General features: G+C 41.0%; 1 protein-coding gene across 1 annotated transcript; it reads right to left on the reverse strand.

The window, feature by feature from the left end:
* Positions 1–261: 261 nt before the first annotated feature.
* LOC126418792 (pupal cuticle protein 20-like) lies at positions 262–23,874 on the reverse strand. The gene is made up of 4 exons (XM_050085723.1): positions 23,801–23,874; positions 13,911–14,152; positions 5,156–5,344; positions 262–1,159 (listed from the first exon to the last, which is right to left on the reverse strand). The coding sequence occupies exons 1-4, from the start codon at positions 23,813–23,815 to the stop codon at positions 1,060–1,062; spliced, it is 546 nt and encodes a 181-aa protein (XP_049941680.1). The 5' UTR covers positions 23,816–23,874; the 3' UTR covers positions 262–1,059.
* Between the last annotated feature and the right edge of the window lie 1,632 nt (positions 23,875–25,506).

The following is a 25,506-nucleotide window of genomic DNA, read 5'->3' on the forward strand; positions in this document are numbered from 1 at the left end:
AGCAGAGAAATAGGTGTTGGGCTTCTTAAAAACCAGTCAGAATATTGCTGAATAAAATAAAAAAAAATATCGTAGTTGTGATCTCCTTTCTAGCTACCTTAAATGTCGTTGAACGTCTGTTTCGAAGTACATGACCGTTTGTATAATACTGGCTGAATTGGTGTACGTTAATCTTAAATTTAAGGCCGCTGAATGAAAGAACTATCTTGTATATTATTAAAATTGGTACTATTCAAGTTCTTGAATGAGAAAAATGCTTCCTTATGCTCATATCAAAAAGTCATTTATTTGGAAATACATACATACTTACATACATTCATAATAAAGTCACAAAATAAAATTACAAAAAGATGTCCACACATCATTTCTTCTCCATATCAATAGAGAACTGCAAGTATATTACATGTTAGTGAAAACCCATGGATTTGGAGCTAACATACAGTGTCAATAGTATATACAGATAAAACATTAGGAGGATGAACTGAGGTTAGTGATCGAATAGATATATTTATTGACTTTGATCTCTAGTTTTCAAGGAAGTTAAACTGCATAAAATAGTGCCCACAGTGTAGGACGATACTATAATGAAAATCAAACAGTCCAGGAGCGTATGTGTCGAAAAAGCTGGAAGCACGGCACTGCCGGAGGTTCTGTTTCATAAATTATTGGTTGTTGCACGAGAGGAAAGAGGTAGAATAAGGACCACTCGCATTACAATATAAACAGTCACAGGAGACCAAACCGCATTTATGGAACAACTTAAGCTCTGCAGCTCATCGACCGCGATAGTAAGTGGTAAGTTGCACAGTAGGAGTTAAAAGTAGGAATTCCTCTTTTTCAGTGTTGTAAGTGGCTTCGAGGTATAGGAACTGACGTTACCAGTGAGTCGATCACAATACTGACATGGCAGTGAACCACAATACTTGTCGAGCTCGGCGAAAGCAGTAGGTAGGCGGGCGGTCTCCTGACAGCTGGTTGTGAAACTGGTGTAGGATTGTTCCGAGAATTGTGCACCGAGTCGTTGGCAGCGAACTGTTGTCACCCAGTCGACGTCCACCTTTACTGGGCGGGCTGGCCGCTCTGACCGGCCTGACCAGCCTGACCGCCTTGACCGCCATAGTCGACCATCGGGTGGTATCCAGACTCGTCAGCCGTGTACCTGTAATCAGGCGCATGTAAGAAGTCACCTAGGGTACATTAAATGCCGCGAAAACTACATGACAAATCGCAAGACAAGAGCCCTCTTTCATTTACAACGTAGTGAAAACTATGATACATAAACGCATTTGATGTGGTTCAGAATCAGCTTACAACTACACTGTGGCCATGGCTTTTTAGAGAATCGAAAGAGGTCACGAGAACATTTTTATTTTCACTGAGATCACAAGATAGTATTTACTACTCGTTGGCCACACTTACATGACAACAACGGATAGTGTACAACATATTTTTCTACTTTAGTGGAATGGTCTAGCGTTAGAGTATCTTACAAGTGTTTGTTGGCCGGTATTTTCTTTCGTAGAAAAAGTCAATCTAATGCTTCCGAATACTGAATACTGCCAGTATATGAGATCTTTTAAGTTTTGGTAGACTAGTACATAGAGAACATCAACTTAAGGGTAGCGGCTACGACAACAAATAGTACTGACGTTATGTCTATAACGTTTCAAGAATTTAAAAGAAAGATATATATATGTGTTTATCGGTAAAAAAGTTTATAATTGTTTTAACTTAGGGTAAACTATATAGAATTAAATATTTTATTGTGATACGAGGGGTGTTCGGAAAGTAAGGTCCGATCGATCTCGAAATGGAAACTGCAGTGACAATCCGACGGAGCTTTGCACATATGTGTTGGACAGTGTCCATAGTATGTCCATCGTGTCACGTCACTCATTTCAGTTCTGAGCGCACTGTCAGCAGATGTGCAGAAAGTAGTGTCTCCCACCTGGGAGAGATTTCGCCTGATTTCATGCAGTCCACACAACGTAACTGTCACACAGTTCCTTCTTTATGACAGTTCTCGGCCGCGCGTTGCAGGGGCAGTGAGGACACTCCTATAGCGTTTCGATGGGAAGTGTTCGGTCACCCACCATATACCTCAGGCTTTGCTCCCTATGATTCTTATCTCTGCTCCCATCAGCCGCTGGCTATGAAGACAACGTTGTGGCACAGACGACGAACTGCAGATCAGTGTAGAGAACTGGCAGAGAGCACAGGCGACTGCCTTGTATGACGATGGTATTGGAAAGTTGGTACAATGCTACTACAGATGTAGTAACTGGAAGGTACAGCTAACTGTCGCAAATACAACGTTTTTGATTCAGACCTTTTTTTTCGAACAGCCCTCGTATTTTAAACCTAATTTTGTGAGTAACGCCATTTATCCAAACATAATGGCAAACATATAGCTTTACACTCCGTATTTGTACTTAACCACTTGCTAATGCTTTCCATGAGTATACCAGATGAATTGGTACGTTCCACACACTCATCTGAGAAGAGTACGGCCTAAACATTTGAAGCTGACAATTCTTCTGGCATTCTCAACCATATCTCTCGAATAATTTTTTTGTTCTCCAGTGAAGGTGCGACTGTGTTTGCACTGAGGTCAGGATTTTAATGACAATTGATCAATGCACTTAACATCGTAAACAGCTGGTGAGAAAGTCAGCTTTTCCTTCCTTCCTCCCTTCCTTGTGTGTCCACACTTTTGAAAAAGAACATTCTGAGTTATTTCCGTACTGAAATGATGCTCGTCTACATTCGTCAGGTAACGGGAAAAGTAAGCTTATTTTTATAGTTCCTCTTATTGTTGTGCAGTGTTGTTTATCTGTGTTGTTATGGGTAATGGAATGAAAGGGAGTATAAGACCTGGTGCTATAGCCATCTGCTCCCAAACAGTGTTCTGTCAACAAGGAAAAAGCGCTTACAACAAACGATATAGCATAGAAGTCAAATACGCACAACTGAAAGAAAGCCAGAAAAATACTGTTCGCAATAGTATAGCGGCGAAGGTTCTCTTACTAAAGAGTAATGTCATCTTAAAGACGCATTACAATAATCAATTTAGGTAAATGACCAACCCTTGGCATGTGTAAGTACTAGGGCTATTCGGAAAGTAAATTCCGACTAATCGAGAAATGGGAACCACTTTGAAAATCAGAAATATTTTATCTGCAAGATTTAGCTACAGCTTCCAGCCACTGCTCTACATAGTCACTACTCCGACTAAGACATTTGTCGTAGCGTTGTACCAACTTTCCAAGACCCTCATCATAGAAGGCAGCCGCCTGTGCTTCCCATCAATTCTCTACGGTTATCTATAGCTCGTTGTCTGTGCGAAAATGTTGTCTTCATAGCCAGTAGTTAATCTGAGCAGAGACGAAATACAGAGGCAGGCAGTCACGGGCTGTAGTGTGGGTGATCAAACACTTCCCATCGAAAACGCTGAAGGAGCATTTTCATAGCCTTTGCAGATTGCGACCGAGAATTTTCACAAAGTAGGAACCGTATGACAGTTCTGTAATGGGGGCTGCATAACATCAGGCGAAATCCTTCACCATGACCTCATACTTGGAGGGAGACACTATTTTCTACGCATCTTAATGGGCTCACCATGCGCTCAGAACCGGAAAGGGCGAAGTCACGTAACCGACAGGCATACTAGAGACACTGTCCAACAAATATGTGCCAAGCTTTATTAGATTATCACAGTGGTTTCCATTTCTTGATCGATCGGAACTTACTTTCCGAATATCCCTCGCACATTATTCAGTAAACTGATAGACATTTTAGATCTATATGTATTTTAGACAATCTTCAGCATTTTGCTGATTTCGATAGAATCTTTTCTATTTTTGTCTGCACCGTTCCAGTTCTATAGAAGGCTAAACTGCAGACAAATACAGTCAGAAAACACTTCTGACACTATACATGACGTAACTAATTTATCTTTTTCAGAAATTCTCTTCTCGCTATTGTCTCACGCTGCATTTTATATGCTCTCTGCTTCAACCACTGACACCTACTTTATTGTACAAACACCACAATTCATGATCCATTTGTTGTAACTCATTTCGCAGTTTTATTATCTCACCATCTCCTAGTTCAAAATTCCATTACATCCTTTTACCTTGTTTCACTTTTGCTGATACACATTTCTAATAACCTCTCTTGAAGGCACTGTTTATTCCGTTCCACTTATCTTACAATTTCTTTGCATCTGTAAAGGAGTTTCAATGCTATGGGCGAATTTCATAGGTATTTTCTTTTTTCCCTGAACATTCATTCCCAAATCAAATTTCTCCTTCGGTCCCTTCGCAGATTGCTCCACATACAGACACAATAACGTAGGGGATATGCTAAAACCCTGTGCTACTCTGTTAGAAACTGTAACTTTCCCTCGACTATACAATATTTCCCTCTCTGTGTTCTATCCGTGCTACTTTCTGAATTTTGAGGAATGTATTCTAGCCAACTTTGGCAATAGCTTTGCCTAAATATACGATTGCTATAAAAATAATTTTGCCTAAATTATTTGTCAGTATGTACCAGGTGGTTTTAATTAAAGTGATGATAATCATGGAGGTCGACTATATTCTGTAATTACTGCAGGGCCGTAGGGCACGGAAACTTGATGGATATGCAAATGCGTTAATGGGGAACCGATTCACTCTAGAAAAAAAAGTAGTTCCAGTTTTAACCACCAGGTGCAAATCGGTCGGTGTAAAACATCTCGACGTTTCTGGTGCTCGAATTGAACAGTTGATAATGAAATCAACATTACGTTTATCTCACTTGTTTGACCTTTTCTGCCCACACCCCAGTCCTAATACGTTAGAAATGGAAATATTTCTGTAAATATTTCTTGCGTTCACAGCGCTAGATTTACACCTGGTGACCAAATTTGGAACTATTTTTTTTTTCTAGCGTAAATCAGTTTCACATTAACGCTTTAAATTATCTACCAAGTTCCGCTGAGGGACGATAATTACAGTCCACACAGGACCTCGGTGACTTTCATTATAACCACCCGGTATATCGACAAAATCACATTCATTGGAGATTCTGACTGCATGACTTCCATCTTTTCTTTCTCTATAGCCCTCACTGTCGCGTGACGCGAGAGTGGCGGCGCGCGGCAGCGACCCACCTGACGCTGATGGTCTTGCCGTCGGGCGCGACGTAGGAGAAGGAGCCGGTGACGACCTGCACCTCGTCCCCGGAGCCCTCGTCGTCGGCGCCGCCCTCCGCCCCCAGGCGCGCCTGCGGGCCAGAGCTCGAGTTGCCGGGCTTCAGGTAGCCCGACTGCTCCGCCTTGATGCCGTTGCTCAGCTCGTAACTGGCAGCACAGAATGGAGAAATCATTTGATTTCTACATCTTTGACTTAATACAAGTAAGGATAAATACTCCTCTGGACCAACTGGTGACCTGGTACCAAGTCACAGTAATCATAATATGTAAGACAACAGTTGCGACATATTTTGTACCACAATAACGAAATGCAAGGAAGTGATTATTACATAGGAGAATGATATTTTGTACTCAGGGACTGCTGGGAGGCACCGTCCACATGTTCAGGGATACGACAGTAGCGACCCCTCGAAGGCTAGTAAACATCGGCTCTAAACTGCATACCCTACGAGCTATGAGCACTTCCCAAAATGATTATTTAAATATTTTAGAATCACGTATGAAGATCGCTATCATTTTTAACCCTAAATGGCACAATTATCAATTGTAGGAGTAATAAGGAATGAAAATCTACACTGTTCTGAGCATGTAAATGCAATGTGCAAGAAGGCACCAGAATCTCTCCATGTCGTACAAAAATATAAAAAGCTCTTCCCTCTTGACCTGAATAAGAAAACTGTACACACACTTCTACTTCTAATATTGATTAAAGCGTTGTTATGCCGAACGGCCTTTCTCAGGAAAGCTCACGACGGCTGGAACTGGTCATAAATGTCGGTTTTCGTTACATCTGTGGTGTTCGATTCTTTCATTATATTTCACCATCATAAGCACAGCTCTTCTACCTGAGTCCAGACAAGTGCAGAGATTTGCATACCCTCTGTCTTCTCTACTGTCGTATCAACGCACACCGTATCTCTCCTAGACCTTGACTCCCTTGTCTGAACAACACGCCAGAAACACCCTTTCTCTATCAGAGCAAAATCCCTCCTACCCACTCCATCGTTCAGTGATTTTCACGAAATCCTTCTCAGTAGCAGTAACTCGACCGTGGAATAATCTCCCGCATTACTTTAGAGAACTGAATAACATCTCCAGCTTAAGAAGACATTTAATGATATATCTGCTAAGGCAGCAAGCGCTTGTACATCCGTTTTTCCACAACCAGATCTTCCTCATTTGCCAGAGTTTTTGGCTGGTGCAGTCTCCTTGTATTTTCTTTCCCCAGATCTTGCTGTATCAGAAAACTTCTATTTTGTACACCTATAATTTATTTCTATGACCGCTACTATTATAAACTTTGAGGTTCGCCGATGACATTGTACTTCTGACAGAAACAGAAAATGACCTGGAAGAACAGTTGAACGGAATGGACAGTGTCTTGAAACGAGAACATAAGATGAACATCAACAAAAGCAAAACGAGGATAATGGAATGTAGTAGAATTAAGTCTAGTGATGTTGAGGAAATTAGATTAGAAAATGAGACACTTAAAGTAGTAAAGTAGTTCTGCTATTTGGGGAGCAAAATAACTGATGATGGTCGAAGTAGAGAGAATATAAAATGTAGACAAGCGTTTCTGAAGAAGAGAAATTTTTTTAACGTCGAGTATACTCGTAGATTTCACTATCAGGAAGTCGTTTCTGAAAGTAATTGTATGGAGTGCAACCATGTATGGAAGTGAAACAGGGACGATAAATAGTTTGGGCCAGAAGAGAATAGAAGGTTTCAAAATGTGGTGCTACAGAAGAATGCTGAAAATTAGATGGGTAGATCACATAACTAATGATCAGTTATTGAACAGAATTGGGGAGAAGAGGAGTATGTGGCCAAACTTGACTAGATGAAGGGATCGGTTGGTAGAACATCTTATGAGGCATCAAGGGATCACCAATTTAGTATTGGAGAGTAAAGATCGTAGAGGGAGACCAAGAGATGAATACACTAAGCAGATTCAGAAGGATGTAGGTTGCAGTAGGTACTGGGAGATGAAGAAGCTTGCACATGATAGAGTAGCATAGAGAGCAGCATCAGACCAGTTTCAGGACTGAAGACCACAACAACAACAACTATTATTAGTGTCGTTGTTATTGACATTCTTCTTCTTTCTCTTCTAAATATTATTATTACTGTTATCAATATTAGCGGCAGCAGCAGCACTACTAGAAATACTGCCCCTATTGACTTCATTAGTTCCTAGTCAGTACTATTTACTCACATTGCCACTTCAGACACTCAATTCATTTTATTCTGTGTTGTATCAAAACTGCTTCCTCTCTTAGGTCACTATGATGTGAAAAAAGTACTTCACTATGATGTAATAGGGTACTGTACCTGTGAAACCCTTGTCCGATGTAAGACAGGGCCCGATCGCCATTTTCACATCAGATTAAATAAAATGAAAAAAAAAGAAAATAAATAAATGAGACCGGCCCAGTGTACAAGCCCGGCATTCACTACTTCTACTGCTGCTCTATTGTTGCCATATTTTTGGGGATATGGTATCGTCCTAAACAAGATTAAACTGTCTCTACAATGAACTCCTTCAGAGCTATGAGCAGTTGTTAAGTAGGAGAGACGTCCTTCATAATAGAGAAGATGGCCAAGTGCTCATAGCTCTTAAGGTATACATTTTAGAGCCTATGTTTACTAATGATTTTTGCTTCGAATTATCGTTCCTGTCATATCCCTGAATGTTGACCATTCCTCTTGGGACATCCTGTGTAAGGGTAGACATCCGTTTTTGAACCAGAAGCGTATGTCTCGAGGAACCTGATGCCTTCGTAAAACGAACGTACTGTCGTTTGAACCTAGAATTTACAGTGAGACTAATTTGAGCCATTTTTGGATATCAGTTTCTATTGCAATAATACATTTTCCCATGTCTTCTTCTTTGTTTTTTTGGCATTTATCCACTGCCTTCATATGATCGGTATGATAATTATTTGATTAGACAGCATTAGCGGTAGAAGTTGTCCTCCTCCCTTTTCACAGCGAATAATTGTCCTAAGCTATTACGTTACCAAAATTTGTGTAAAAAGTAAATTTATGAGTAACTTAGCAAGCCACTGTATTAGCACGTACAGTACATGATGTCATCCACGCTACAAGCCATAATAGCGCGGCATCGGTAACACATGATTGTCGTACCATCATAATGCATTTATGGCTTAGAACACTGCAGTTTTTCTCAATATGGAGTTTTCTTTCGGTACTTTCTTCATCATTCTGAATCTGTAAAATGTTTTAGAATTATTTTTTTCATCATGCATAAAATTAATATTCATCGTATTGTGTTTAAAAGTTTCTTTGTGGCGCTTTAATATGTAACACCAACTGTAACAATTTGAAGATGTTGCTGTAGCAGTGCCAAGATACAAATCGTTCATTACGTTAAGAATTGTCATCTTGTCTTATTTGAGACATGAAATAGAAATGATGGTGTAGTACTGATGGCCGGGGAGGCCCTATCCGGGGATGTTCGGCCGCCAGGTTGCAAGTCTTATTTCAGGTGATGCCACAACGAGCGCCTTGGGTGTCGATAATGAGGATAACACAATACCCAGTCCACGAGCAGAGAGGAATCTGCAATTCGCCCGGGAATAGAACCCGTGCCCCGTGCACAGTAAGCATTCACGTTATCACTCAGCTAAGCAGGTGCCCTTTGTTTGAATAAGTTCGTAACGACTGTGATGGGCATTTGTTTCCAAGTAATATGGTATACCACATTACGATGCAATATAAATTTGTTAATTTTTATTAAGGATGGACGATGGCGTCTGCGTCTTCTGAGACCAGTGAGTGTAACAAAACTACAGTTTTTCGCGCAAGTACACAACAGAAATGATAAATCTCAAACAAATCTTTAAAATTAGCTGAACTGAATTTGCGTGGACGAGGAAATTCGAGTACTGAAGCTAGTGTTGCAAGTTCTTCGGCCTCTTCGACAACCCTCAAACCATAGGTGCCACACGTTTCAATTATATCTGCAGAAAGTTACCAAACTAAAGAAAACACACATTACTGTTGCAATGCATTCAGGTAGCCTATATGTTGCTGTCGGTCCCGACGTGTTAGTCGAGGGCCTTCGTCTGCACAAGCTGCAGCTGCCACCTAACGGTGCTACACGTAACCTGTTGCCACAACGAGCTTGCGATCATCCTCAGATAGTTCCAGTTTCCACCGCAGCAACCGTCGTGGAGCTGTTGCACTTTCTCTGTACGATGAGCAAATACAGCACTGAAATCACTTTGAAGGGGGAATAAAGGAATAGACTGAATACAGTAACTACTGTGCCATTAAATATTTTTAGTGTAATGAAGTATCAGTAATAAATTTTAACTCTGTCTTATTTCATTTCATTTTACTCGTGAGCATTTTTGTGGCACCAGGAAATCATTTCCTTAATTTCGATGTTGCTGATTCGTAGTCAACAACCTAAACAACGATTTACTAATTTCCTCTCTTTAAAAAAAAATGGTTCAAATGGCTCTGAGCACTATGGGACTCAACTTCTCAAGTCATTAGTCCCCTAGAACTTAGAACTACTTAAACCTATCTAATCTAAGGACAGCACACACATCCATGCCCGAGGCAGGATTCGAACCTGCGACCGCAGCGGTCTCGTGGTTCCAGACTGCAGCGCCTAGAACCGCACGGCACTTCCGCCGGCTCCTCTCTTTATTCCGATTCATATCGAGTCGGTATAACGTATGTTCGTTTTGTTATTATATATATATATATATATTCTTTTTGTCATATATATATATATATATATATATATATATATATATATATATATATATATATATATATATTGTAATGCATTTCCGAGAACCTAATACATTACACATTAAGTACTAAATTTCTCTATCATCTAATTTATTAGTCTGCAGTTAGGTACAGTAGAATCCTATTGGAATTCTCAAGGCTTTCGGATACGTTTTTCCGTTTTTCAAAAGAGTTAATACTTTTTTGTTCACCTTGAATTACCTTTCTTCAGCCCATTTTATTCTTGTTTTCTTTGCAGTTTCATTCTCTGACTGCATTTCCCTTCTGCCGGTTTTTCTTTTCGGTCTATAACTTCCAAGGTATTTATCAGTGCTCACTCTAGATCTTGTTTGAGTAATTAAACCCAGTGTATACCTTTCAGTCGTCGTGTGTATATGACATTAAATTTTATACCTCTATTCGGTTTGTATGAACGACGTCTCAACACAGACATCGATTTACTGACTAATTTAATTCATGCTGAATCAAAAAACTTTCGGATCATAGATTACAGAGTGAGGCAAGGTTGACCGTGAAGTAATTTACGACGATTTCTGAGTTCAAATTAGGCAAAGAAAGAGCAAACTAAATCCTGTGGTCTGTTTAAACGGAACATACAAAAATTCTTCCGTAGGTGATTCAGAACACTGTAGGTAAACTGTATCCCAACATAGAAGACACTTTCACAACACTTTACTATTTCATTACAACTTTTTTTAAAGTTGGAGTTCACCGTTAGACTATTCTTATAATCTGTTTTTCTCTCTTAATCGTCAGACAGCTTCAAACTGGCCCCATGATTTTCTCACCTGTGTCTGTCTGTCCCAGACTACTACGAGTACATATACCAAACATTCTCAGTTATGTTTTAAATGTACTCCACTAGCTATCTTCCCCTGCAGCATCTGTCGTTCACGGCTCCCTCTAATTCGATGGGAGTTAATCCCCGATATCTTAATACATGCTTCGTCCTCTTGTGTTTCCTTCTAGCCAGCGCATCCGACATGTTTCTTTCCTTCTAGACTCTGTGGAGAATCTCACACTTACTGCCACTTACCACTTACAACGACCGTTGTGTCACGGCGGGACACATCGCAAGAATTCTTGTCAGTTTGCACTCTGGTGTAGTTTTTATTTATTCTACATTAGGACATTGAATGAACGTTTGAGGAAGCGTGGGCATAACTTCTAGTGACTTGGTTGTGCCGCTACTGCCTCGGCTGCCTTGTCTCATTATTTCTCGTGATTGTTGTCAGATGTATGGTCATAATTAGCATAATATATTCTCCAACTGATGTTTTACATTTAAAAATGACGACGTAGTTCGTTGAAACCGGTAATGTAGCCCCTTTCTTTAAAGAAAATAATTTATGTACTGTGATTTTGGCTTCATTGTTGTTGTGTCCAATAAACATTGTGATTATTATATACTCAACCATTAGATTACTTTTGTACAACAGTCTTACACGAGTCAATCGCTGACACTACCTACCTGTTACTCAATTTGTTGCCTCTCTGACACTGTGTACAAATACCTCATACTATAATGCCACCGTTACAGAATCCTTTGCCACAATGTATTTGGTGTTATGGAGATCTGGACTTTAACAGTATGTAACTGCATACTCTCGGCCGTACTCGGTACACACGAGTTCGTAGATACCACCCGAGATTTGGTAATCATTTTATTGTGATCTTTGTTGATATCGTGTTCCTATTTTCAAATATTATCTCTTCATTGTTCATTGTAGTAAGCAATTAATAAATTTTAAACTTTGTCCCAATGATTTTACATAGAACTGTATTTTCCTATGCTTAATTTACGAATGCTTTTCTTGAAAGTTTTGCAGTGTCCATTACGAGATTTTTTATAAATTGTTTTAGAGAAATCTGGGCGCCCTTACAAGACTTTGAAACGCTTAGTTTGAGAATGAGTGTGTTAAACGCAATTATACTCACACGTCTTACCGTTAGGTGCATGTGTCGCATGTCTTACCGTTAAGAACATGCGGCCACATATGTACACGTTATATATCCCAAAAAACAAATTAAAAATGTAGAAACCACCGTTAATTTTCACTGTGCCATTACTTGTTAAAATGTAGAATTTATGAGACAGATTTTGCAAATAAGTGAACCAGGGCAACATCCTGAATTATTACCTAATTCGAGTATAATCTAAGTAACGATGTAGTTAGAACTTTGGACTGTTACAGAGTGCTGGACACTGTGGCCAAGCGGTTCTAGGTGCTTCAGTCCGGAACCGCGCTGCTGCTACGGTCGCAGGTTCGAATCCTGCATCGGGCATGGATGCGTGTGATGTCCGTAGGTTAGTTAGGTTTAAGTAGTTCTAAGTCTAGTGGACTGATGACCTCAGATGTTAGGTTCCATAGTGCTTAGAGCCATTTGAATCATAAGGAGTCTGATCAACAATATCTGACACCTGTTAGTGCCCACCCTTCGCCTTTATGACCGTTTGAACTCTACTTGGATACTGTCAGTAAGGCATCGGAATATCCATTTGGGAACGTTAGCTTATTCTTCCTCAAGAGTGGAAACCAGAAAAGGTAATGACGCTGCACTCTGAGATCTGTAGCGAAATCGACTTTCTGACCCATTCAGAAAGTGTTCCGTTGGGCTCAGATCGGGACTGTGGGCGGAACAGTTAATTTCAAGAACGACACTGCTCACAAACCATTGCGTCACAATCACTGCTTGATGACGGCATCGTCATGCAGATGCAATCATCGTGTCCGAAAATGTTCAAATGTGTGGAATACCTAAGGGACCAAACTGCTGAGGTCATTGGTCCCTAGACTTACACAATACTTAAACTAACGTATGGTAAGAACAACATACACACCCATACCCAAGGGAAGACTCGAGCCTCAGGCGCTAGGGGCCGCGCAGTCCATGACATGGCGCTTGAAACTGCGCGGCCTCTCCGAGCGGCGTCGTGTCCGAACTGCACGCAATACGCAACGCTTAGAAACATGTTCTTTGCCTTCGGCGTTTAGCATTTTCATGAACTCATAAGAGAACCTTATCCTAACAACGAAAAACACCCAAGTGCCCCACTGGCGCTACACGTGATGTCAGGTAACGTCCTCCACGCTTCAGGCAAATCCAAACGCTTCCAACATAATGCCACAAGATATAGCGTAATTCATCACACCAGATCTATTACTTCTGCCATCTACTGTCCCGTGGACTCGCTCTTTAGATCGCCTCAAGATAGCTTATCAGACACTACGGAAATGTGTGGCTTACGACCAGCTGCTCGACCATTGTACCCGTTCCTTTTAACTACTTACTCGCAGACACTGTTGTATCTGGACTGTTGGTGATCCTTTGGAAGTCACGAGTGATTCGTTCTGCTGATACCGTGCGATTTTGTACATCGACCTACCGCAACACTCAACAGCGCCTGCCCGTCACTACCTGAGGCTTTGCCTGGTCTTGGTTCAGCAGTCATTGTGCCTTCGCATTTCCACTTCACCATTCACATCAGTAACAGTCTGGCAACATTAGATTCGTTAGTCAGGTGAGATCCTATGATCACGTTCGAATACATTTAGCTCTTGTGACCGATCGTTCCTGCTGTTACTGTTTCTCTAGAGACAACACAACACTTCCCGCCTCATTTTATACTGTGGGGGTCCACATCACGTGACATCCAGTGGTCAATTCCTCACCACGCAGAGGTGTCCGGATAGTGTTAATCAGCGTAGAATCACGGTCAGGACCCAGTGGTTTAGGTTTAATGTGGTTCCCGAAACCTCTTAAACAAATTACTTTTAAGATATTTCTGAGCGATCTTCATCTGTAACGAGTATTTTCTCTCGTAACCACGATGTCGATCGGTCATTGAACTTCGAACAATTTCCCTTGATTTCGTCGCCGCATCTGGTCAGGTAGTATCACGTAGACAGCTGCCACTCACCTGTAGTTGAAGCTGCCGTCTGGGTTAATCACGGAGTTGCTGGAAGTGATGGACGCCTCCTCGCCGGCTCCCTGGGCAGGCGCCGCCGCTCCTGCGGGTCCCGCTGGAGGGGCGGGGGGCGGCGGAGGTGGAGGCGGCGCTGGGCCTCCTGGAGGTACGGGACCCGCTCCAGCCGGGGGCGGAGGTGGAGGCGGTTCCTGGGGCAGCGCCGAGCACGCCGCCACCAGCACCATTGCTGCAAACTGTTAGGCACAGTGATCAATCCGTCGTTAATTGAAAACTACGTGTTACAGATGGCACTTTTCACATCCACGTGTTCTCAGCCGGTACGGTACAGTGAACGAAGGAAGGAAGCGCTCGTTGTCTAGCACAATAAGCAATCTAGTGAAATCTAATAATTGAAGATGTTAGAATTTAAACTTTCTGGCAGATTAAAACTGTGTGCCGGACCGAGACTCGAACTCGGGACCTTTGCCTTTCGGGAGCAAGTGCTCTTCCAACTGAGCTACCCAAGCACTTGCCCACGAAAGGCAAAGGCCCCGAGTTCGAGTCTCGGTCCGGCACAAAGTTTTAATCTGCCAGGAAGTTTCATATCAGCGAACACTCCGCTGTAGAGTGAAAATTTCATTCTCTAAGAATTTTACATTTTAACTTCCACAAATGGTTAAATGGTATGTGAACGGAAGTACGTTGGTTATTCATAGACCACTACCAGTAACAGTTCTTTGTTAATTTTATTTATTTTCTGTTGCCTTCCATCATTAGTCCCGCACGTGATTGACAGAAAAACTAAATGTTTTAACATCATTCACGGTGACATAGGAAGAGTCGTATTTAAAAAAAAAGTTATAGAACACTGCCTGAGAAACCTGGAATGGCTCGCTATTTTGCAAATTTTCTAATAGAAACGTAAACAAGAAATTAACTGTGTTTGTTATGATTTATCGAAAATAGTTCATTTCCCTCTGCCGGTAAAATATGTAGAAATTATAAAACAGGCGTAAAAAAAATACAAATATGTAAGCATAATATCCAAGTTAAGAAACATGGTCCTGGACAGCTTTCGTACACTGGGCGCAAGCTGCTTCGCGTGTCTACAACGCGACTTTGTAAACGTCTCTATGGCAACGCCTGTTCATAGCTCCGTAGACGGCTATGGTTTCCGCCTACAGCCGACTGAGCATCGCACCTGAAAGCTGTCAAAGGCGCTTCCACGTGCAGGCATTTCCCAAATTTCACTCGACTGCAGGAGTGTCTTGGTTGTAATGGATAAACATATTAAAAATTCATGCATGATGCGCTATTTTTCACGAATCTCAGCGTTTATGATGGCATATTTCTTGAACAGAGTGTCGCATGATAATGTATTAGTATAGGTACATTCAGCAGCATACATGGATGCTGTTAGCGAAGTACGTTGAGGATAGAGTTAGTTGCAAGGAAATAGTAAGTTAAATCGTCAAGCATGATGCGGTAGCCTTTCATGCATCTCATTGCTTGTGACATAATATGTAGTGAACCATGACAGGTTACCAATACGATGATTGCCCGACAGCAAGGTATGTGTGTAGTACGTGTGATTATTTGATTGAAATCGATGTAGAAGATGTGTGATATTGACACACGCACACACACTCACACTTCTTTCGAGTTACATCTTTATCATCCGCCATAAAATGACAACACAAAAATGTTTTTAAGACTATACATGGTTAGGTAAGGAGACATACAGTCGGTAAATTTTTCTTGGTCGAATTGTAAAGAAGCAGTCTGGTAACTCGTGCAGTTGTTCATCAACCATATTTATTTAGATCATAGTTCCCAATGCAGCTGGCGTCCTCGCATTGTGAGATGTAACCAGTAACGGTGCACTGGAATTTAACTGCTTCTTTATATTGCGATCAAGCCAAATTAATTCATAATGAACTAAAGCATCTGACATGGCTACACATCGATTGTGAACGTGTAATGCTTTGGCCTAGTCTGGTCACCTTCTCGTGTCGTATTTACTTCTACTCATTGCTGTCGCTATCTGGATTTTAGATGTCCACAATTTACAGACATATGAAGAACACTTACGACATAAGATCTTAGGCTGTCATGACCGGAGTCCTTTTCTATAAAAACCTTCTGGGTGTACAGCGGTGACAAGTGTGATAAAAACACCAGGTGCCATTAGAGGCACATCGATAGGAATGTTGAATTGAACTTCGTTTTGACTGACATCTTCCTTCTACTGCCAAGTGACGTTAATCAAATTAAACAATGATTTCTAAGCGTCCTTCATGCGTTTTTTAACGGTGGCAACGTAAACACAGTCAGCCTCAGCAAAGGATTAAAGTGAAGACGCCACAATAAGACGTGCATTTCTGACGATAAGGATAGGACAGAATACACGAAGATAGGAGACCATCATTCTCAGACAGTTGTGTATCCATGTTAAATGTTTTTGTATTCCAGTTTTTTGCCACATGAAAAGGTTATATCACGAACTATATCGCAATATCCAATAATTCAAAAAATGTTATTTCTAGCGTTTTTGAGCGATCTATTTACATTTAGTAGCAACGTCGTGAAACAGTCAGGGTACTTTACACTGAAGCAATGTAGGAAATTCTCTTTCTGAGGCATTGTACGCTATCTGCTGCCTGCTCAAAACCAAATTTATTTTGTTCGCCATTTTTTATACCTAAGTTTCACAGAAGAAGAAACTTAAGCCCAACAGAACGTAATTACCTGGTACACAGTCTGCAACAGTGTAGATATCACCATGTCTTAATGTATATAGATAGAGACCTAAACTCTCTCCATATTTTTCCTTACTTCCCCACGCTTTTGCAATTAGAGAGTTAGCAGTAAGGGTACTCGGCATGAATGTTACAAATTTCCTAGGTTACCATACAGTACTTATCTCACCCATCATTTCGCACATACGGAGATACCTCTAGCTGTAATTTCTGTTGCTCCGTTGCGCTCCCGCGATTGCGAACTTAGGAGTTAACTAAATGAGATACAGATAGGGGAATTCGATATGAGGAAATTTTACAAGGTAAGGTCGTGTTATCTAGTTTGTAGATATCTTTGAGTTCAGTGGATCTGCTTGGCTACCTTTCAAAATGTACCTTGAATATCTCCTGCTGACAACAGTGCGATCACGTGGTCGGTTGGCAAAGTGTTTGTTGCTGCAAGTCGCATTCGATGCGTCATTACACACTATGTGACAGTTCTGGTTTATGTTTGGTTCAGAGCTGCTATGCTACACGCGAGCGTTTTCAAACACCTGGCTAGTATTAACAGCTTAATGAGCATTTCCCTCATGGCGACAGAAATGAAGAGCTAGGACTGTAGCATAGAAATTTCTAGAATGTAGATACATAACGTAGTAATGCTGTTACTCATTACCACAACAATGGTTTCTGTTTACCATTTGTTGTACCATTTGTTGCATGAAGTGTTGTGCTTCGGGAACTAGTTGGTTCTATGTCTGCCTGTGCTGTCCTTACACTTGCGAAGGTGAAGTGTCAGCTGGCAACACACAAATATGGCCTCCAACTGAGAAGCGAACACTGTAGAGATTTCTCGCTGTTGTTAATAGGCATTCTTGCTCGAAGCAATGATGTGCATCAAAGTAAGCAAGCGTTAAATGCCAAATCACTTATGGAATAGTCTGCGCCGTAAATGACGATTTTCCGTAGTAGTTGCAAGCAGCTGGGATAAAATTAACATTAATGTCAAAAAACAGAACAGGAACGGAAAAGCGAGAGAGTCACCGAAGTAACAAATTAAGAAAGTCGATCTGGAGAAGACGTAATCTCTTCTTTTGACTTTCACTGTATTAAATTTGCTTTATTAAGTTAGAATCCATTGGATACCAATAGCGTACAGCCACTGTTGAATATTCAGATGTAAAGGACAGAAGCCAGTCGCAGAATTTATAACTTATTGCAGATGTAGGTTTAGGCTGTAACACAGTATTAATCGGTACATTACCATAGTTATTCCTGTATGACTTTTCTGGTAATGGACCGATGATGATTGCGTTATAGTCGGAATCCAGATCTGCAATAAATTGTGAGGTCTGCGACTGATTGTTGCCTTTGTTTAGATCTGTAATTTGTCTGAGAAGCGAGGAGAAATTCCGTGAGATGCAACGCATTTGAAACTCTGAACTGGCTACTGTTCAGATTGTTTCAAAGACTAATGTTGACACCCAGACATTGATACCTGATCGGAGCACGCCAACCAGCACCTGCAAATGTGTGTATACCTTCTCTACTAGTTAAACCACCAAGTACGTATACGTCAGAGTCGATGGTGGCAGCGAAACGCTCGGTTGGCAGAAACAAAGATCAATAATGAATGGTTCTCTTAAAACAGCTTTACCAACATACCCAAAACCCATAATAGACACTAAAAACAACAAGCCAAAAAGGTCTGGGGCAAAACCGTCAGATCGTACAACAATTGTCCGGTCTAACGTGTCAGAGGACCACATGCTGACGATGGCGTGGACGGCGATACCTGCCTGTGGGATCCGCCAGTTGCATCAAGTAACATCACTGTTCTCCATCCTTCCCCCCAACCCTCGGCCCCCAACAGTAACAAACTCCCACCTCGGAATAGAAACGAGAGAAAGGGAACAAAAAACTTCATATCTCAGCCTACAGTGGTGCGTCTATGGGTATGGGTCACACGCAGAAGACCTACGACTTCTATCTCGGGAAAAACGTATGTGTATACACACGTTTTAATCTAACTGACGTCCTTCAAATTGGTACCTACGGCTTTCACAAAAAGAATCTTCGTTGAAGTGTGGAACAAGAACAAAGGGATGAATATTTATCGTCATAGTTAGTGCATAACACTCTTCATCTGCCTCCTCAACTCAATTTACAATCAGTCGATGCGTCAGTGCATGTGCTTTGTAGGCTAACAATTCGTTCCCTCTACTCCCCAAAAGAAGTTCTAAATCAAGAGGCTACCCCTGTGCTAATTACGCAGCTCGGCTAATTCATCCCCTTATCGCACACAATGTACTATTAGTTTCAGTCCTGGTATACGTCTCACACTGAAGAGCAGTGTTAAGTATTGGTTAAACAAGGATCTTGAAAGCAGCTTCTTTTGATGGTGGGCTAGCCCTCCTGAGGATTCTTCCAATGAACCTCCGTGTGGCATCTGCCTTGTCTGCGAATAGCTTTCTATGACTGTTCTACTTTATATCACTCCGTAAACATACTCCTAAACATTTAGTGGATGTGATTGCTTCCAGTATTCTTTAGAAATAATGTAACCTTACAGTAACGTGTCTTGTTGTAATCATACAACAATGAGCATTTTTTTAGCTACTAAAGTGTCAGTCTGTCAGGATTGTTCCCTTTCCTCTGTTAATCTGGTATGTGTGAGGGAATCAGTCAGGATGGGGAGACGGTGATGTAAATTCTGATCTAGATGAAAGTTCATTGGGACACCACAGTCCGTGAACGAAGTAAACAAGGGCGAAAAGCAGTTTATTATATGAAGCTGCATCGTCATTCCGGTGTGATCCTTAAAGGAAATAATACTGGCCAGACTTCTGCCTACACCAACATTAAGTGACAGTTTACAGAATAACATAGTTCAGAATTCAAAGGCTTAGAAAAGTTGAGGATAATCCTATTCGTCCTTCAGCTGTTGCTAAGTTCATAAATTGTGACAACATAGTCTATGGAGAGCAGCGACCTGATTCTATATTTAGAAAACGAAAATCAAGCTGCCAATAATATTTCTTTATTAACAGGTGGTATCACGAAATACTCGAGCAGCCTCCAGCACCAGCCATAGGGGGCCAAAATCGTTCTGAAGGTGGCTTGTAGATACAACTAAACCTGTTAATAATGAAATATTATTGCGATCTCGACTGTTCATTTTTAACAATTTTGCTAAGTTGTCTGACGGACAAGAGCTACATCGTCACATTCTCAAGCGATATTCGCTTTGAGCTGGTGATGCACAGTGCTGCAGTGGAGCTTCGATTTTTAGCACCAGTAATCGCATTTAGAACGCGAGCGTTAAGAGCTACATCCGTGACGTAAGTGACCTTCACTTCGAAAGTCCTAACTGGAAGGAACTTGACTTCCTTCTGCGTCATTAGCTATCTTTTAGTGAGATGTAACGACGGCAGGCCATTGAATTATTACACATTAGATATCATCATAATTTATTATCATTTGGCATTCTACAGATGGAAGTCTCCAAGTTTTTGACCATGCTCTCATTGCATCAGATGCCTTTTTCCCATATAACTGTTTCATTCCGTCTTAACTCTCTTAAATTAATGAATCAACTTGACGATCTACGTTCAGCAGCTTGAAATTCAGTATTCCGAAAATTTGCACTCAGTATTTAGCCCGAAGATCTTCATCGGCCTTTCGGGCGCTATTGCGTTTCAAGTTTTCAAGCAGCCGCATCACCATTCTACATAAAGGTGGCGTATATCCATCAAACTCAGAAATGTCCCAAACGCACTAGTACACTCTACGTTTTACTAATTTTCTTTCCGTTGGCAACAATTTCTTCTTTTAGAGTGCTGTCTTCGGACAATTTTTTTTTCTCTTATAACAGGAAGTCCTTAAACCAGACTTATGCTCTAGTAGTTAGTTACTACACAAATACATTTGTAACATCTCAGTTATCCAGCGGTCGTCTCACTATCAATTTTCCTAACTCTGTCACGACCAGACAATTTTCGTCTCATTCCTTTCGACACCACGAGGATAGCCAGTGCTCGGAATGATTGGAATTTTCGCTATCAGAATGTGGCTGAAGGGCAAGCAGCTTACGTGTACCAACTGTCAGAGCTTTTACTAACATTATGACTTACGGTAAATTAAATTAAGTCGAATTAAAATCAAAAGCACTGCGTCGCATTTCTTCGAGGGAGGTGGTGAAGCATTGTTCATGGGCATTTCTGTTAATAACGATGTTACGTACGTTCATTGGCTCCGGCTGGAACATCTCTTTGTTGTGCAACAATCAACTAATATATCGATACAGTATATCAGTTGACTATTAGAAGCCAACTAAATTTAATTGAAACTACATGTCGAATGACCTTGCGTGTTTAGATTTTCTGTAAAGCAGAAGTACTGATAACTCATGGGCCATCTTGCCTGCACTACAATTTATCGTATATCAGAACGGAATTACATTTAACAAGCTGAGAAGCACTATCTAACAAGCGCAAACTAATTTTAGAACATGCTGAACAAGTAAGTTGTCTTAAAGAAGTGACCAACCAACAGAGAACTCTCGTAGTCAGTATTTGACGAAATTCTTAGTACATGGGGAAAGGCATTGACTTCTGCTCCTCATCTTACACATAATAAAAGCAGAAATGCTTACAACTATATTCAAGGTAACTTAGTTACTATAACCTTAACGGTCAACGGGGTCAGTTCTGTATCATATGAGTACTTTTTCCCCCCACCCCCTCTCCCACGATATCCTCTGTCATTTTCTTCCAAACAAAGCGATACTAACTTCCTAATCCTTCCTATCATGACGGAATCTTTCCATAGATCTCATAAAATTCTGTCTCCTTCAGTTAGTTACTGCCACAGTCACGACATAAATATGTTCTTTGCTGCCAAATATTGCTCAAGTTTCATGTATACTCTTATTATGATTATTGTTGTTCAAATGGCTCTGAGCACTATGGGACTTTAAAATCTGAGGTCGTCAGTCCCCTAGAACTTAGAACTACTTAAACCTAAATAACCTAAGGGCAACACACACATCCATGCTCGAGGCAGGATTCGAACCTGCGACAGTAGCAGTCGTGCGGTTCCGGATTGAAACGCCTAGAACCGTTCGGCCTCAGCGGCCGCCGATTATTGTTGTGTTAACCGTTCCATTTCCGAAGATTAATACCGATAGAATATTTTTCTCATTGTTAATACTTTTACCGTTTCTGATACCTAATCATTTCCATTATATTTAAGTTTTCTGGTAGCGGTATTTGTATAGGAGATCTTCTTGGATTTAGTTGAAGGGAGGAGAGAGAGAGAGAGAGAAAGAGAGAGCTTTTGGCTTGATGTTGACGGGGAAAATAAACAAATAAATAAATGAACTTAAATAAATTTCAAAGAATTGATAAACCCGCTGGTAAAACCTTTAAAAGACTGAGAATTATCTTGTACGCCATTCAGCTTGATTTCCGTGTTTGGCTCTTGAATGTGTAGTTGATTAATGAGTGGTTTATCTGAGAATGATTAAAAATTATCTTGAAATTTTAGGTACGATGAAATTTAAGATAATATGTAAACCTTCTCGTGAAGGAAATTTTACTGGAGCTCCTGTAGTTTACTACCAGTCCATTGTTGATCACTCCGAGGTCACTGAAGAACTTCAACGTTTAAGATGTGAATAGGAAGAAAGTACCTGTATGTGGTTCTTCAGTGCTGTAAGAAAGACGTACCACAGTGAAGTTGCTCCACTACAGACTTAACGGAGGTACGAGCGTAGGGAATAGGTTCCCAGTACGTAACTCGAAGACGTCTCACGTAATGGAACTCAGTACGTTGTACTCGACAGTGAGTGTAGATCAGACACAATAGTGACGTCAGGGGTGATCTAAGGGAATATAGCAGGGACCCTGTTATCCTCAACATATGTAAATGATCTGAAGGACTAGCTGGGTAGCAATCTACGGCTGTTTCATGATGGCACTGTGGTGTGTGGGAATGAGTCGTCGTTTACTGATTCCAGGAAGAAACAGGATGACTTAGACAGATATTCTGATTACGTTAAATCCATTCGCAATTAGGAAATGGACAACATCAACTGTAGGACTGAATGACGACGGTGAAAATTTGTGCCTGGCTTATCGTGAGTGATCGCCTTATCATCTGGCTATCCATGTACGAATCACGGCCAGATCCAGATTTCCATACCTCGTCAACCATGCGTCTGCTGCCAGCAATTCTACATCCATTATTATCCCCCTACAGGTGAGAGATTTTATTTGAAACTCGCCTGCCCTGTTTCGGTATTGCAGGGCCTGTGTTATTCTGAACTACGATGCCAAGTTCATTTGGAAAGGCATACATGGATACATATCCAAAGGATAATTCTAACAAAGGCGCTGCAGTATTGTATAAACTTGTAGTTGGTGTGATGAATGGCAGTTGCACTAAATATTTAAAAATGAAAGTTAAGGCAGATGAGTAGGAAAATCCCATAATGTTAGACTACAGCGTTAGTAATGTGCTCCTTCACACAGTCACGACGATTAAGTATATAGACGTAATGTTGCAAAGCGATATGAAATGGAAGACCACGTAAGAACGGTCGTAGGTATCAGAAATGATTGACCTATTTGGAGGATGTTAAGGGAGTGTCGTTTATCTGCAAAGGAGACCGCTTGTAGAATATTGGTGCGACCCATTCTTGAGTACTGTCCGAGTGTTTAGGACCCCACCAGGTCGGATTAAAGGAAGACATTGAAGGAATTGTGGCGTCCTGCTAGATCTTTACTGTTATGTTATGATCAAGTAGCGAGTAGTACGTAGGTGCTTCGTAAACTTAAATGGGAATCCATGGAGAGATTCTGCTCGCGAAACACTACAGAGAGAATTTGAAGAACGCTGTGTACAGCTGCCTGGAGAACGATTCTATGTCCACAACGTACATCTCACGTACGGACAGCGAAGTCAGGAAGGAACGGAAGCTGTCTGTCGCCCCATTTGCGAGAGGCAAGGAAATTCCTACCAGTGGTAAAAGATACCCTGCGCCAGGCACCATACGACGTCTTGTAGAGTTCGTAGATATAGATGAAGATATAGGACAGGAATACTTTTGGAGTCTGTGTGCTGGCAGAGAAGAGCAGTTCTGCTGCTGCGTTCGGTACTTACCAAGAATCGGACCATTTCCGCGGCAGTGGCTATTGACGTTCACAAGTCAGAGAATTCCACAGGAACTGCCTTCCTCTGGGCTCTCGGGGCTTTATATATCGGTGTTTCGGCTTCCCTCCCCGTGCTAACTGCTTTGTCCTCACGGATACCGCCTCCCCTCTCCCACCCATCCACAGAGTACGCAAGAGCCGCGACTCCATTGCGCGGGGGGTATGACACGCCGGAGTCTCAGCGCCTCGGTGTCTGTCTGGGGAACTCCATACGTTGTGATTGTGCATGTGACCCGTGAGATAATACGTACTCTAAGGCCACCGTTAATACAATACATCCACCAATTTCGGAAGTTACTGGCTTACGGCCAAGAAGTGTCGCTTAATGTCGTAGGTAAAATGTAACTATACTTCTTTCGAATACCGTTTTTGGTTGTATACGTAGATTGGTAGGCTAATTGTTGTCCAAAAACCAGTATGTCTTCTTGACGGTAACATTTAATTCTTGTTGATAATGTAACTTTTGGTCACCACTTTTAACATACTACGTTTATCTTGCAGCCAATCATGATCCTGGAACAGTTTTACAAGCGCTAGTAACAAGTGTGTTGATTTAACTGCAATGCGATGTGATGATCAGCCTTCTAGAACTGTAAATGTATACACTCGTGAATTAATTTCAAACCTGATTCCGCTTGTGGCTAGCTGAATTGATTGGTATAGACGCTCTCTTCTTATGATTTTAGCAACTGACTGATGTTTCTACAAAAGACCAGGCAACTAGCTCGAACTATCGAGATATTCGATTTGTTCAGATCGGTATTAGCAACTCGATTTTATTTGTTTTTGTTAAAATACAAAAACATTCTTCAGAAATTAACAAAAAACATAGAACTGTGGTAGAAGAACAATAATGTAAATGATGAAGGAAAATTGTTTGATGTAGTGACCCAGAATTACTTCATTTCATATTTGTTTTTAAAGTCTAAAAATGTGTTTTTACGAAGCGAAGACCTGCGTTCACTGCCACACTTGTAGGAGTAATGTGTCTTTATCGAAGTAACTCTTGAGGAGCGAAGTTATTCTTCTATCTTGTACTTCAGGTTATTCCTGCGGTGCCAAGATGACAGTTTATTAAAACAAGAAATTTTGCTTCATGTTCACTTTTCAATCTATGCGGTACAATTATACTATCCACGGATCTGATATGTCCATGAACGATGTTCTTCCGATGCCATATTTCTGGAACAGGTTTGGTATCTTAAAGATAAATTTTAAATATTTCTGTTTCCAAATAATCTATACAGATTTCACAAATACCAAGGAATATATGAATCCGTCATGATCGAGATCTCTGCTTTACTTAAGTACCTCTACGCTATTCCTAGTAAGATTGCTTCATCAATATCAGTGCCGGTTTTGTTACCCTTAAGACAAAGTTCTCATTGGAAATGGTAGAAAAATCGAGTTTTGTTGTTTTTTTGAAAGGTATTTCTATTTAGAATGTTGGGAGGAAAAGCTTATTTAATCCGTGCGTTACAAAAGTTTCTACGCACGTTGTCGGAAGCACTGTCATAGCAGATGTGGGGCGCTCTCAGCCAGAGTCACCCGCCTCAGGTAAAAACTTCATCGTGCCGTGACGCACGTTCACAAAACGATTTGTATTACAGTATGCATGCAGACATATTCGCTAAGAAAGCTGAGGAACAGCGTAAG

This window comes from Schistocerca serialis, chromosome 9, assembly GCF_023864345.2.
Source record: "Schistocerca serialis cubense isolate TAMUIC-IGC-003099 chromosome 9, iqSchSeri2.2, whole genome shotgun sequence".
NCBI lineage: Eukaryota > Metazoa > Arthropoda > Insecta > Orthoptera > Acrididae > Schistocerca > Schistocerca serialis.